The sequence below is a fragment of the Dendronephthya gigantea genome, unplaced genomic scaffold (assembly GCF_004324835.1).
Source record: "Dendronephthya gigantea isolate DGI-Jeju-01 unplaced genomic scaffold, DenGig_1.0 000320F, whole genome shotgun sequence".
Taxonomy (NCBI): Eukaryota; Metazoa; Cnidaria; class Anthozoa; order Malacalcyonacea; family Nephtheidae; genus Dendronephthya; species Dendronephthya gigantea.
The window spans coordinates 75,452-90,110 of NW_021163330.1; the positions used below are offsets into that span (position 1 = coordinate 75,452).

At 40.6% G+C, this 14,659-nt stretch overlaps 1 protein-coding gene across 1 annotated transcript; it reads left to right on the plus strand.

Annotated features, from left to right (window-relative positions):
- The first annotated feature begins 5,145 nt into the window (after positions 1–5,145).
- LOC114541902 lies at positions 5,146–6,027 on the plus strand. The gene has a single exon (XM_028561698.1). It carries the CDS (start codon positions 5,146–5,148, stop codon positions 6,025–6,027), a length of 882 nt encoding a protein of 293 aa, XP_028417499.1.
- The last annotated feature ends 8,632 nt before the right edge of the window (positions 6,028–14,659 follow it).

Consider the following 14,659-nt stretch of genomic DNA (forward strand, 5'->3'; position numbering starts at 1 on the left):
CTAGGCGTATTTTTCTGCCATTAAACGGTCTATATCTAATTTAAACTAGCATGATAATTATATAAAAGCGCTTGAATCTAGTTCATATAAAAATAGCACCGTGAAGGCACTACTTGAGCGATAAGCGCTGGAGTCTAGTTCGTAAATCAAAAACCGCTTAGGCGCTTGAAAGTTCTACAATACGTGTGCCAGATACAAAAGCAGCAACTATAAGCTGTAATATAGGAAACATGATACACGTAATATGCACAATGAACAATGCACAATGGGTTATTGAAAAGGGATATCATGTAGCGATATAGCACAGTATGATTAAGCACAAAACAGTTAGTTGAAACAGGAGCACGGGAAGAGCACATCGCAAGCACCGAGGCACGAAAAAGAGTTATAAATATATTTGTGTGTTCTTTGAGTATTTGTAAAGAGCTGTCTCCCCAAACGACCCGACGATCCCGGACGTTAGAAGAGCCTAAACGAAGCCACACAAAAAGGGTCGTTTTACATTGGTGGAGATTGCGGGCGGATGCGCCTATAATCTGGTGAAGCCTGAAGCAAACAGAGGGAAGTGGTCGGAATCGAAGCGCTGGCGATCCACTGACAAGACAACCAACCGCCGTGGCAAGTGGCGCACTCGACGCGTTCGACGCAAATTATTCTTTGGCAGAGGTACGACAATTTGCTCGTTTTTTATTCGCGTGTTTGCTTGAAAAGACAAAGAACCACGTGTCCTGTCAGTCCAAACTTTCTGCCTCTCATATGTTTCCAATTCGTTGCTAAAACAGTGTTTATGTGTTGTATTTAAACGTTTATGTCGTGCGTTCATGTGTTTTGTTGTGTTTCGTATTGCGTCTAGTTGTAGACAAACCGATTGCGCTTTTTAAAACCAAAATTATAAAAATATTTTTCATTGTGTCTCATCCGGACCGACCCATCACCCGTAGTCGCAGTCGTGTTGCTGTCGAGCTTGAGTTTAATTGTTCGTTGGGGAATTCGGTCAATCAGTCAGACATGACTTCGCCCGAGGTGGCGGAAAAGTTATCCGACTTGCTAACGGCCATTGAGAAATCGGTAAGGTCAACTGAGGCTAACCAACGAACACTAACTGAAACAAATGACTTAGGCATTCGACACCACACCAACCTTGTCAAATTACAGCAGCAGCAACAAGCCCAACTGGCAACCTTAATTTCGCAAAATTCCCTGCAAGTAGGAGCAGCATTGCATCCGAAACCCTTTTGCGGGAGAACCACAGATGATATATTGTCATTTGTGAGCCACTTTGAGCGATTTTCAACGTTCTGTGGGTGGAACGATGAACAAAAGTTACGAGCCATACCGCTTTATCTCCAGGGCAATGCAAGTTCGTGGTACTCCAGTTTGCCCGAAATGTTTAAGTCGTACCAGGATCTAGTAAAAGCTCTAAAGGACCAATTTAGCAATCCTGCATCCGTCTGGCTTTGGCGACAGCAATTAGCCGCTCGAAAACAAGCCGACACAGAGGCTTTAGCTGATTATGCTTCCGACATAAGGCGCTTATGTAAACGCTTAGATCTAACCGACGGGGAAGCGATGCACCACTTCATCCAAGGTCTACATCCCAACTATAAAAGCCATGTAATTTTAGGACAGCCAAAAAGTTTAGCAGAAGCTGAAAACTTGGCCAATCTAAAGGAGGCTGTGTATATCAACACTCCAAATGTTGCTCAGCAAAAGCTGGAAGTACAACTCCAGTCAGTTGCGAAAAGCTTAGAAGCCCTAGCCATTGCCCAGCAAAATAAGACAACACCTGATGTGGCCGCATATAGCATGTACCCAAGGCAAACCACTCCTGGTCGACAGGATTATTTCAACAACATAGGCAACATGAATCATTACCAGCAACAACACAGGCAACACGCATCAGACGTAGGTCCGCTATATAATGCAAATGACATAGCCAAACTAGTTCAGGATGAAGTACGGCGTCAAACACGGTTTTCAGCACACGCAAATAGGCCATCAAATACAGGCGTACCTTCGTCACGCAACCGTCGCACTACAGATGGGATACCCATATGTAATAAATGCAACAAGGTGGGCCACATTGCGCGCAACTGTAGAAGTGCGGAGGAACAATTCCCTTCCATGCCACGCCGATTTCCCCCTAGGCAGCCGCCCAGTGTAAATTTACGCCCTGATGCACCGCCATTCGCCGCCCAACAAAGAGCCGGCAACCCATTTTGCCAGCAGGCGGGAAACTAATTGCGGCTTCTCTATACCGGGACGATAGGGAGGCGAAGTATTTAGAAAAGATTAATGAAATTAAATGTCTCGTAACGGATCACCATGATGATAATAACTTTTCTCGTGAAACTAATGATATTCCGGTTGCAACTTTAGTTAATTTGGGAATAGAAGAAAATAAACATGCCGAAACCCCAAGCCCCACAGTACATAAGAAAAATATAGAAACAATACACCCTGATCTTGGGGATATTGATTTTAGTTTATACGCAGACGAAACTGATAGTGTTTTATGCAAGGAAAATCTTCAAGCTAGCCAATCGATACTAGAGTGTGATACATTGGCGAAAGGTAATGCAGAAAATTCGAAAGTGACCGAGTCACAGTATGTAAATGTACCACAGCATGTTGATATTGATGTTAGACAATCATTTTTTTCTGAGCATCGTACCATAGATGTACCAGTTTTCGATGACCTAGTAGACTTATCCCCATATGAAGACAAAGGAAATAAAAAACAAGATCGCGACATTATTTTTAATCCGGATCTGGAAGGACTAGTATTTCCCGTTTCTAACAGAAGTGACAATTATACTGACAAGCCTGTTCCTGAATTCCCTGTTGCATGCTCTATCGCCGTCCCTTTTGAGATACGTAATAATTGCCCTTTTGTATCTGGAAAAGTTTGTGATCTTTCGGTGTCATTTTTATGCGATACCGGCGCTGTTATTACCGCTCTAAGCTCCGCATTATTTGAACGACTGCCTAGCCTTACGAAACATCCGCCTAGTTCATTAATGCCGCAGTCTATTCGAACAGCTACCGGTGAAAGTGTTCCAATTACTGGTTTAGCGTTGGTACCATTTCAAGTTGGTAAATACAAGTACCCTTATTATGCCTACATTGTCGATAAATTGGCTTACGATGCAATAATCGGTGCAGACTTCTTAACCCACCATCAAGCTTTTATCAACTTCGACACTCGTGAATTGCAGGTTCCATGCACCTCCCACGGACACACCACCGCCTTGTCCTATACCTGATCTCTCATGTTGCTGTTTGCCGTTTTCCCCAGCGAATGATTAAGTTCAATAGATCAACTCCTTCCCTCTGGGCACGTTATAATTGGGTTTTGAAGCACGATGGGGTCAGTCTTGTTTGTACTTTGTACCTAATGTCCTACATGCACACACAATACATAAATAGGCTTTTCTATGTGATGTACATGCATGTTATTTATGGTTTTCTGTATGTTTTGTTGTTGTCTGTTCCATTACACGACTAAGTTCTTCTTTGGTTCATGTCAAAATTCGAGTGCCATTGCGAATAATTGAGTAGTTGCCTGGCCTTGCAACAAAAGACATTTGGTGAGCGAAAAAGGCCTCGCAAGAGACGATGACGTCATCCCGAAAGACATGCAGCTGCCTGAGAGATCAACCAATGAGCAGAACAGTGACTGATGTGACACATGAGTACAACTACCTGGACTTAAGAAGAAAGCTACGTCACACCCGTGGGAACAAACTGACTCCAATGATTAATTTTAAGAGAAAACAATCGTTATATTCATTTAGTTTACCACGAAAACCAGGAGGTTTTTCACCTAAAGGAGGGAGATATGTAATATAGGAAACATGATACACGTAATATGCACAATGAACAATGCACACTGGGTTATTGAAAAGGGATATCATGTAGCGATATAGCACAGTATGATTAAGCACAAAACAGTTAGTTGATACAGGAGCACGGGATCAAGAGCACATCGCAAGCACCGAGGCACGAATAAAGAGTTATAAATATATTTGTGTGTTCTGTGAGTATTTGTAAAGAGCTGTCTCTCCAAACGACCCGACGATCCCGGACGTTAGAAGAGCCTAAACGAAGCCACACAAAAAGGGTCGTTTTACAAAGCAAAATTCAGCGAGTTTCGAAAAGGAACAGCGCCAAAGACAACATAACGAAAAATCATATCGAAAAATTAAAAGCTATAACATTCGATGTCGTGGCCATACTCGTGTGCAAAACGGAACATCTTCTTATCATGGTGTCGCCCAGTCGGGTAGCTTCGATGAATTTTGGTGGACAAAGTCACACAGAATATCTCCACGATATCAATGTGGCTGCTGACGTCCTACCGGTCAGCGGACATAAAAATAGCAGATATGGCATATTACCACCACTCCCTTAGAGATGAACTAAGCGCTAATTAAAAATCCACCATATTTTCGGTGATTTTGTGCTGTCGCATGCCAAGCTTGAACCAGGGTTTCCCCCGCAGTGTGGGCCGCATACAGTGATACGATAACTGGGGGGGGTGAATATTCATATATCCAATTCTGCCCTACGGATTTCTTTTGTAATTGCAATAGCTTACAATAGAAGTCCGCCGGGCAGAACTGAATTAATGTATGAATATTCACCCCCCCCCCCTCCAATGATCGCTCTAGTTACGACCCTGGCCGCGTATGTAGAAAAGCCAGGCTTGCGAGGTTGCCGTGGGGATTGCGTGAACGTTAATTAAACAACCCTTAGTCGGGTCAGAACAACTCTATTTCTCGCAGGCGGTGCGCTCGTAATCTTCAGCCGCTCTGCATACACTGTTAGAGACATTTGGATACGTAGGAACTCAAAAGGACATTTATGTACTTTTTGTACATGTTTGACGCACGTGTGTTTATCTCGCGCGTTTTCCCGCAAAAATGTATTCGGATTGAAGTCGTAAATGTGTTTGGTTTTGTAATTTTATATGTCGGAAATAAATCGTTCAAAAAGGGAAGAATTACCAGGGAATTCTAAATCATTTGAGGGATTTTGTCAAGGAAATATAGTCATTCAAACATTTTGGTGCCGACTCCCGGGAATTGAAGTCTATTGAGGTCTAAAATTCGTGTTTTATCATTGATAATTTGTGAATCAAACATGGCGGATGTAAGTAAAAAAGTGAGAATTCGAGCTGGACATCGAAGTCATGCAAAGAAAATTATGTCTATGGCTAGAGAAACACTCAAAAAGGTCGAAGGAGGAAATGTGGGGTTGTTAAAAAAGCTCAAATCTTTGGAATCTGAATCAAAGGATAAATTATCGCAGCTAAGAAATATGGATACTGAAATCGCAGAATTACTCGAAGAGGAAAAAGCAATTGATCAAGAAGTCGAAACCAGTTGTGAATTCGTAAGTGCTGTTTATGATTGTATTTCTGATGTTAAATCCACTATTGCAAGTTATGAAGCATCTGCTGTTATGGGAAGCTCAAATAATGAAAACCCCTCATCTGGCTCCTCAACCCCCCTGAGTGCATTGTATGGAAAGCCAAACATTGTTCATGCAAGATTACCTAAGTTAGAACTAAAGAAATTTGGTGGGAATCCTGTCGAGTGGACACCCTTTTGGGACTCATTTCAATCAGCTGTGCGTGTTATTGAAAGTCTGAACTCTGTGGACCTGTTCAATTATCTAAAATCTCTTGTACATGGGCAGGCTGCTGAGACAATAAGTGGGTTTTCCCTCTCCAGTGAAAATTATGAGGAAGCAGTTGAGCTCTTGAAGGACAGATATGGGAACAAACAAGTTCTTATTTCTGCACATGTTGAGTCCTTGCTTAAATTACCTGCTGCAACCACAATTGATGAAACGAAGAAATTGCGTGCTATTCATGACAAGACTGAATCAAATGTTCGAAGCCTGAAGAACATTGGTATTAACTCTGAGACCTATGGTAGCTTTTTATCCCCAGTTATAATGGCAAAGATTCCTGAGGAAATGCGTATTGCCATGACAAGAGAATTGACATCGAATGACTAGCAATTAGAGCCTATTTTAGAAGCATTCCATAAAGAATTACAACTCCGTGAAAAATGTCAACATATTCCTGGTTCCTCACCATGTAACAGGGACAATCGATACAGAGGGAATCATGGCATAATTCTACATAGCATTCACTGCTCACTGACACCAACAATGATGATCAACAGGGTCCATGGTGCACCTACTGCAAGGGAAATCATACATCAGCTAGCTGTGCTATTGTTACCCAAATCTCTGCAAGAAAACAAATTCTGCGGAAAAAGGGAAAGTGTTTTGTATGTCTACGGACAGGACACTTGGCAGCAAACTGTAGGAAACCCAAAAAAGGATGCCCTCGTTGTCATTTGAATCACCACGTATCAATATGTGAATCTCCAACCAATTCAGATCAAGTGAAAAACCAAGAATCTTCAAAAGGAACACAGGGAACAATTCAAATGATACCTCTCAGCAAACTCCTGCTTATGGAAATAACCAGACTATCAGCATGTTAATCCATTCGAAGAACAGTATTCTATTACAAACGGCAAGAGCCAAGGTCAGCAAACCTGGTTGTGATCAAGCTAGCGTAAATGCAAGAATCATATTTGACAGTTGTAGTCAAAGAAGTTATATCACCGGAAACCAGCAAAGAGTCCTTCGCCTTCCAGTGTCTGGTAATGATACGTTACTCATTAAAACGTTTGGAGAAACCTCAGCCAAATTACAGCGATGTGACATTGTCCGGCTGACGGTTGAGACAATGGATGGAATGGAGATATATATGTCAGCATACGTTGTTCCCACAATATGCGCTCCAATTAGCAACCAGATCATTCAATTCACACAAAGAACCTATCCTCACTTACACGGACTAGAGTTAGCGGACAGTACGCAGAATTCCGCCGAGCTTGCTGTAGATATTCTTATTGGGGCTGATTTTTATTGGCACTATTGGTAACTGGTGAGGTCGTTCGTGATAGTAGTCATGGTCCAGTAGCCATTTCAACTAAGCTTGGCTACGTGTTGTCTGGTCCTGTTGTTGTCCCAGTTTCTGACCACCGAGAATCCACCGTCAATCTCACTGAGACCCATGTCCTGAACATATCATCAAAAGTGGTTGAAGAAAAGTCACTCGATTCAAAAATTAAACAATTTTGGAACCTACAATCTCTTGGGATTCTGCCAAACGAAGAAACAGTCCATGAGAAGTTTCGTGAAAATGTTCAGTTCAACGGAAAGAGATACGAAGTAAGTCTACCCTTTAAGGAAAAGCGTGAAGTTTTACCCGACAATTATCAAGTCAGCAAATCAAGATTGGCGTCCCTCCTTCGTCGATTAAAATCTAAACCTGAAATACTGGAACATTACGATGAAATATTTCGCGAGCAGCTTGATAACATTATCATTGAAGTGGTGAAAGAAGAATCCGCACCGGAAGTTGGCAAGGTTCACTATCTCCCTCATCATGAAGTGGTTCGACTATAGATAAAAGCACGACAAAAATCCGCGTGCTTTCGACGCGTCATGTAAAAGAAACGGGCCGAGTCTCAATGACCGTCTTTACGCTGGACCACCACTCACTCCATTGATATTTGATGTCCTACTCAGATTTCGCGCTAACCATATAGCGCTTACTGCAGACATAGAGAAAGCATTCCTCAACGTTGCTGTGTCAGAAAGTCATTGTGATTTCTTACGATTTCTTTGGGTGGATGACATTCATAGTACTGATGACATTCGAACTCTTATCGAACTGTTGACTCAAGCTTCGTGGAAGAAGTCCTACGATCACTATATGTTGATGATCTAGCCTTGTCAAAACCCGACAGCAGTTCCACGTATGAAATTTACGTAAAGTTAAGTGCAAGATTTAGAGAAGGGGGATTGAACATGCGAAAGTGGAGCACAAACGATCAACAGCTACAGAAGAAGATAAATTCTGAAATCATTCCCAAAGTGTCAACGCAACACCCTGCAATTCAGTCAGAGGATCAATCATTTTCGAAGTCTCAGTTTCAATCAAGTACTTGCTTCCAACATCTTCCCAAAGTTCTTGGCATACCTTGGGACAATCGAAAAGACAAACTTGTTTTCATGTTTGAAATTTTGGCAACATATCTAGAAGAAAAGATCATTACGAAAAGAGTTATTCTCAGCACTATCGCCAAGATATTCGACCCACTTGGTGTCCTTTCACCAATCTTCATTGTCCTGAAAATTTTGTTCCAGCGGTTATGCAAGAAAAGTGTTGACTCGGACGTCCCTGTCGACAAGGAGATAATCGAAGAATGGCGATCCATTCTGAAGAATATGAAAGAAGTCTCTGCTATACCGATAAGCAGATGGTATTTATCTAAGTTGAACAATCACACTCTCGAACAGTCTTGCGTTGAGCTGCACGGGTTTGGAGATGCGTCAGGAAAAGCATACGGGGCGGTCGTGTATATTAGAGCCGAGTCTAGTGAATCGGTAGTCTCCACATTAGTGGCATCTAAGGCAAAAATTGCACCTATCGCCGGTTGTACTATTCCAAGATTAGATCTAATCTCCGCGGTTTTTCTCGCCCGATTAATATCAAGCGTTCAGGACGCCTTGTGCGAAAGGTTCTCGATCACCAGATGTGTCTGTTGATTGGACTCGGAATTAGCATTATGGTGGATTACCCAGCCAGAGAAAGAATTTAAAACATTTGTCCATAATCGAGTTGTAGAAATCCGAACATTAACATCCCCGGAAATGTGGCGACATGTTCCATCGGAAAACAATCTAGCAGACCTGTTATCTCGCGGGTTCGTACGTAGTTCTGGTCGTATGAGAGAATGCGTTGAACCAAGCATTGAAGAAATAAATCGTTCAGAAGCGTTGTGGATCAAGAACTCGCAAAATTTCGTTCGCGAAGACAAGAGATACGGACAGTTACGAAACTCGTTGGGTCTAGTCGAAGATGAAAGCGGAATTCTGAGGTGTCACGGAAGAATAGGTAACGCCTCCCTGTCCATATACGAAACGAAGTTCCCAGCTCTTCTCGCGAAGGAAGATCCATTCACCAAATTGGTTATTTGGGATAGTCATATAAAGGTTATGCACAATGGAGCAAGGGACACTCTGACAGAAATTCGTGCACGGTTCTGGATTACACAAGGCCGTTAAGTCGTCAATAAAGTAATCTCCAAGTGTGTTACGTGTAAACGAATCGAAGGTCAACGTTACAACAGTGTTGTGCCACCGGATTTACCTGAGTTCCGAGTCTCGGATGAGAGGGCGTACAGTCGAATTGGAGTGGATTTCGCAGGCCCAGTATATGTTCGAGATATCTACTTGAAGAATCGCAGTTTACCAATGATTCATTGAAGACAGGGTTACCAATATCAAAATATTACATAAATATTCCCTGTGACTTACCCTTTGCAACCACTGAACCAGAGCCGCAAGTCGTAGTTGCTCATACCTGTTCCATATGAAAGCATAGCTTGCTATCTCTATTGCTGTCACTTTTGTCGTGAACATTGCTATATTCCTTCCCCTCACCAGTTTCTCATCCTGGGCTTGGGACCAGGTTCAGTGGTTGCAAAGGGTAAGTCACAGGCAACATTTATGTAATATTTTGATATTGGTAACCATGTCTTCAATCAATCATCGGTATTTGTAATCTAACTTTTGAGACGGAACTACGACTTCCGTTGTTAGTATAAGCGGATATGACGTTTTTTGTTGTTCCGCGGCTTCTCAGGGCATAGGCAGCCCAGAAATCAGTTTGTACTCAGTCTTCGACTGCATTGTTTACGCGCGCGGTCAGCTATTACTGTCTGTACTAATTACTGTATTATATATTAATAAGGTTGGCAACTTAATTTCAAAGCCAACACGTACCTTCGGAGAAATAGTAAAAAAACTTTAAAACTACACAGCAAAGAACACAAAAAAATACATAGAAGTAAACTAAGATACCTTTACTAAACTACTAGCCACTTTTTTGTCGAAAAGGACACTGGAAGTGTCGAAAAATCGGCATATTTTTTACATATTTGTTGAATTTTTCGCTGTGACTATGCGGGATGCAAGTTGCCTGATACCGGCTTTCGGTTTGAATCACGAATGCATTATTTCATTGGCTTTTAAAATTTACGTCAAACAGAGCAAATTTCAACTCAGGGGGGGATTTTTATGATTTTTCAAGAGCTATATAGATAAAAACAAAGAGAAATAAAATGATTTTACGCTAATTTTATTTATTTGTCGCGCGAGAATTTATTTGTTACTTGTTCAAAAGTTTGCAATTCCGGCTGGATTTTTTGAGAAATTGAAGGTTGATTAACAATGTGACGAGAAAGAGCAATAAAGGCAAAGTTTCAGTAAGTGTTACTATGTTTTTTTTCTGAATAAAATATTTAAAAAACCAATTGCAAACATTTGTATAACGAAGTTGTGTTTCGTAAATAATATAGTTTCCCTTGGAAATGCAACAAAGCAAAAGTCCTGCTGTAAACCTTCACAAATTAAGGATACGGTAAGTAAAATTATATGTTTCCTAAATTACTAAATTTACGATATAGCTAAATAAGTTTTTTTTTGTTTTTGCTTCGTGTTTTGTCTTGCTTTCTCGGTTTTCAAGTTGCATATCATTATAATTAAAGTCGTCATCATTTATATCTGATATAAATGTTATCGCCTTTGTTTATATATAAGTTATGTCGCTTTTAAAGAGTTTTACACTGCTAAATTTCCAAAAAAATCTGAGGATATACACTTTAAAAATACTGAGGAAGGTATACTGATAGAAGGTATCTGAGGATATACACTTTAAAAATACTATATTCAATACTGTTTGCTAACCTTCAGTTGCTCGCGTATGCCGTATATTATAAAGTTGTGTCAGGTCAACGAAAACAGCTTCTTCCCCTTTGAAATTGCACATTTTCCGTTGCAAAAGAAATAATATCCATTATTATTGCATGGTCACACAGGTCCAGTATTAAATGCCGATAAATTTTCATCACCTAAACTCGATAATTTGATGAAAACGGGCTTGGAATATTCCACTGTCATATTACTTTGGATGCCAAAAGTAGCTACAGTGTCACTGAACAAAGTTTTCGCGGCGTCTGGAAACAACTAGCTCGTTACCTTGAAACTCGTTGTCTTGATCTTTAAAGAAAAACAAAAATTCAGATCAGAACGTCTTATTACATAAACTAATTATCTACTACTATTATTCACATCAGTCCCTGTAATCGCAATAGTGATAAACAGTAATGCCATTACCCTCTGTGCATGTAAATTGATTCGCCATTATATTTGGAAACACACAGAAATGAAGTATTGTTTTGTTCATTTTAAGGTAAAAAAGGTCTATACCATGGCATACACAAAATTAACACCTGAGCAAATAAATATTTTGAATTTTGCAACAAGTGGACATAATGTTTGTATATTCGGCAAAGGTGGTGTTGGAAAATCAACTGTGGTACATGAGATTAGATCCAAAATGCATGAAAAAGGGAGTAAATGTCAGATTGTCAGTGCTAGTGGAATAGCGTGCGAGGGATACCGCGGCTTGGCAAAAACTGTCCATTCGTACTACGGTTTACAAACAGCGGAGTTGCCGCAAAACGAGTTAATAAAGCGTAGTCTTGAGCGTGAGAACATAATCGAACAGATTAGGGACATTGATGTGCTAATTTGGGACGAAATCTCTATGTCAAGCCGACGTTTATTTAACCTGGTTAATTTGCTACATCATGAACTATCAAGCAATTCATTTCCATTTGGCGGCCTTCAGGTTATATTAGTGGGAGATTTTTGGCAACTGAAGCCAAATCAGAGTGTGATGGACAATGGAAATCCAGTAAATGAATCGAAGTTGTTTGAAGAAGCTTTTCCCCATAGGTTCGAGCTGACCCAAATCTTGCGGCAAGACGAGGCGGAAGTACGGTTTAAAGAAGCATTGGATATTTTAAGAAGCTGCAGATGCGACGACGAAACTGAGCAATACTTTTCCAATTTATCGAGAAAGCTCCCCTGTGTACCAGACAGTCAAGCAGAATCTCCAATTCATATTTACTTCAAGAGGCTTCCGGTGGAAGTGCATAATACCACTATTTTGGCTTCTCTCCCTGGGCCGAAGTTAACGTTTAAAAGTTTAGATACCGGTTGTGCCAAATCCCTCAACAGGACGATAGGTGCAATTCTTTGTTTAAAACCAAGATGTAAAGTCATGCTACTTTACAATATAAGTAACCACTTGCGAAATGGGACTTGCGGGGAATTTGTTGGTGTTCAGGAAAATGAAGGTTTGGTAGTAAATTTTCCAAAAGTTGGTTTGGTTACAATACAACGCAGAGTTTGGTACAAGTATGACAAAGCCGGGAGAGTAAAAGCCAGTCGCACTCAATTTCCGTTAACACTTTGTTACGCGATCACCACTCACAAGGCACAGGGCTTAACAATGAAATGTATAGTTGTTCACTGTTCTCCAGAATTTATTCCGGGTCAAACGTACGTGGCAATTTCCAGAGTTAGGCGCGAAGACGACGTCAGAGTTGTGGGATTCCGCAAACATTTTTTATTGCCACCTCCACCATCACTAAGCAAATTGATAACAACGTCTTCAGGAGATCCATTACCAACATTTCGTTGTTGTAAGAAGATGGAAATTGACAAAACATGTTTTGTCGTTGAAGGCGAAGAAGATGAAAAGTGCATTAATGATGAAGATGGATTGGGTGGTAGTACGAAAGATGATTGCATGCAATACGAGGCAGCCGCAAAAAGTTGTTTTGAATCAGCCGAAGGCGTATCAGTTAATCTTGAAGATGTGTTGCTGTGTTTAAGTGATTTTACTAACGAACTTTCTCGTCTTCCATCTGATTTTGATATTAAATCGTTCATCGAGTCGAGCAGTAAATGCAACGATCCATTTTCGGAATCAATTAATTCAGCCGCCAGTTTTGCGAAAGAAAACGTGGAATCATTCAACTTGTTGGCATGTGTCCTTTGGATAAAGGTCTTCACATTATTTAGTGATTACCTTACAGAGAATTTAGAAGATTTGCACATGACGAATAAGAACTTCACGTGCGCAACAGGAAAGCTTCATGAGCTGTTCATAACCAACGAGTATCGCAGTTGCGTAATTAGTGCATTCAATGTTAAGAGATGGTCAGATGTGAACGCTGGCCAAAAAACGTTCACAGCGCAGTTGCTGTTTCATCTGTATGGTTTGTTTACCTCGGAGGTAGCAACGCGAGTGCAAAAGCAAGAGCAGCAGGATCCGGTTTGTTTCAGAGTAGATGAAATGGGATCGGAAGGAAAAGGAAAGATCAGATATGTTGGAGGCTGGGCACTAAGAAAATCCCTTGAAAAGAGTCGACGCTATGTAGAAGAAAACAAGCAATCTGACAATATGGCTGTTTGCGAGAGGATTACGAAAGAAATGAAGAAAATGCACCTGCTGGAAAACAATTTGGTGATACCGTTCGCAACTCTCAGTGATATTACAACAAATCCCGAGACACTGAATGTTACCGAATCTCGTCAGTTTCGAGAAAGAGGTTTGTTGCATATAAGTGACGGAGCATATGACTTTTTCATGGCACTGGAGCAAGAAAGAGTGAGTAATATTAACCTTGCGAAGTTGACGTCTTATCAATCCAACATGGTTGATATTGGTATACATGCAATTTCAAGCAACCAAACCATGAGAAATCAGTTTGGCAGTTTGTTTCAATTGGAAGAAGAAGGGGATCAGGTACGTTTAACTGTCTGTTTTTTTTTGTTTTTAATTTTGCTAACAAAATTTTATCACTTTGGATGCATGTTAATTGATTCTAAATGAAGTTTTTTTTCTAATCTAGTCGTGAAAGTTGTGAAACTTCATACAGATTCTATTAGTTCTAAAATATTCGTATTTTAATAAAGGAGTTGGTGAATGAGCTACTTGCTGAGATTATTGAAAGGTATATGAAGATGGGTGCAGGGCAATTTCTTCGTGATTTTCGACGAGACTATCACTTGAAAAAATCACTTGCCCATCGAAAGGCCGTGTTGCAGCGAAAGGAAAAAGCTAACGAGAAGAAGATGAAAGTTCATCTTCAACAGATAGAGCAAGATCGGAGCCCGGGTAAGAAAATTTCTCACGCACGATTGTTGTCGCTAGTGAATGAATTGACGCACAAAGGCCTGATACGTTTGTATTCTGCGAATATAAAGTTGTGTCAGGTCAACGAAAACAGCTTCTTCCCCTTTGAAATTGCACATTTTCCGTTGCAAAAGAAATAATATCCATTATTATTGCATGGTCACACAGGAATGCGAATTGCAACGTTTATGCAGTGCATACAATATTCGCTTTGTTACCAGATGGAATAAGGAAAAACTTGGGTCAGAACTTGCATTATCAATAACTCAATGCCCAAACATGCCGAGCCATCAGGTTATGTCACGTTATACAGTTGTTAATCAAGTATCGGCAGCGGATTTCAGCCATCGCATTCCACCACTAAAGATCCGTCGTCTATGACTATTTTAATAACAGAATTGTTTAAATCAACGTTAATGTCACAATTTAGCAGATATAGGATCAACTGGATCGAATTGTTCATTATAATGTCTTTATAAACTTTTCATACTGCATAGTATGAAGGTAAAA

Excerpts from the sequence above, each read along its gene's own strand:
- LOC114541902 (XM_028561698.1), top strand. The coding sequence starts at position 5,146 with ATGGCGGATGTAAGTAAAAAAGTGAGAATTCGAGCTGGACATCGAAGT.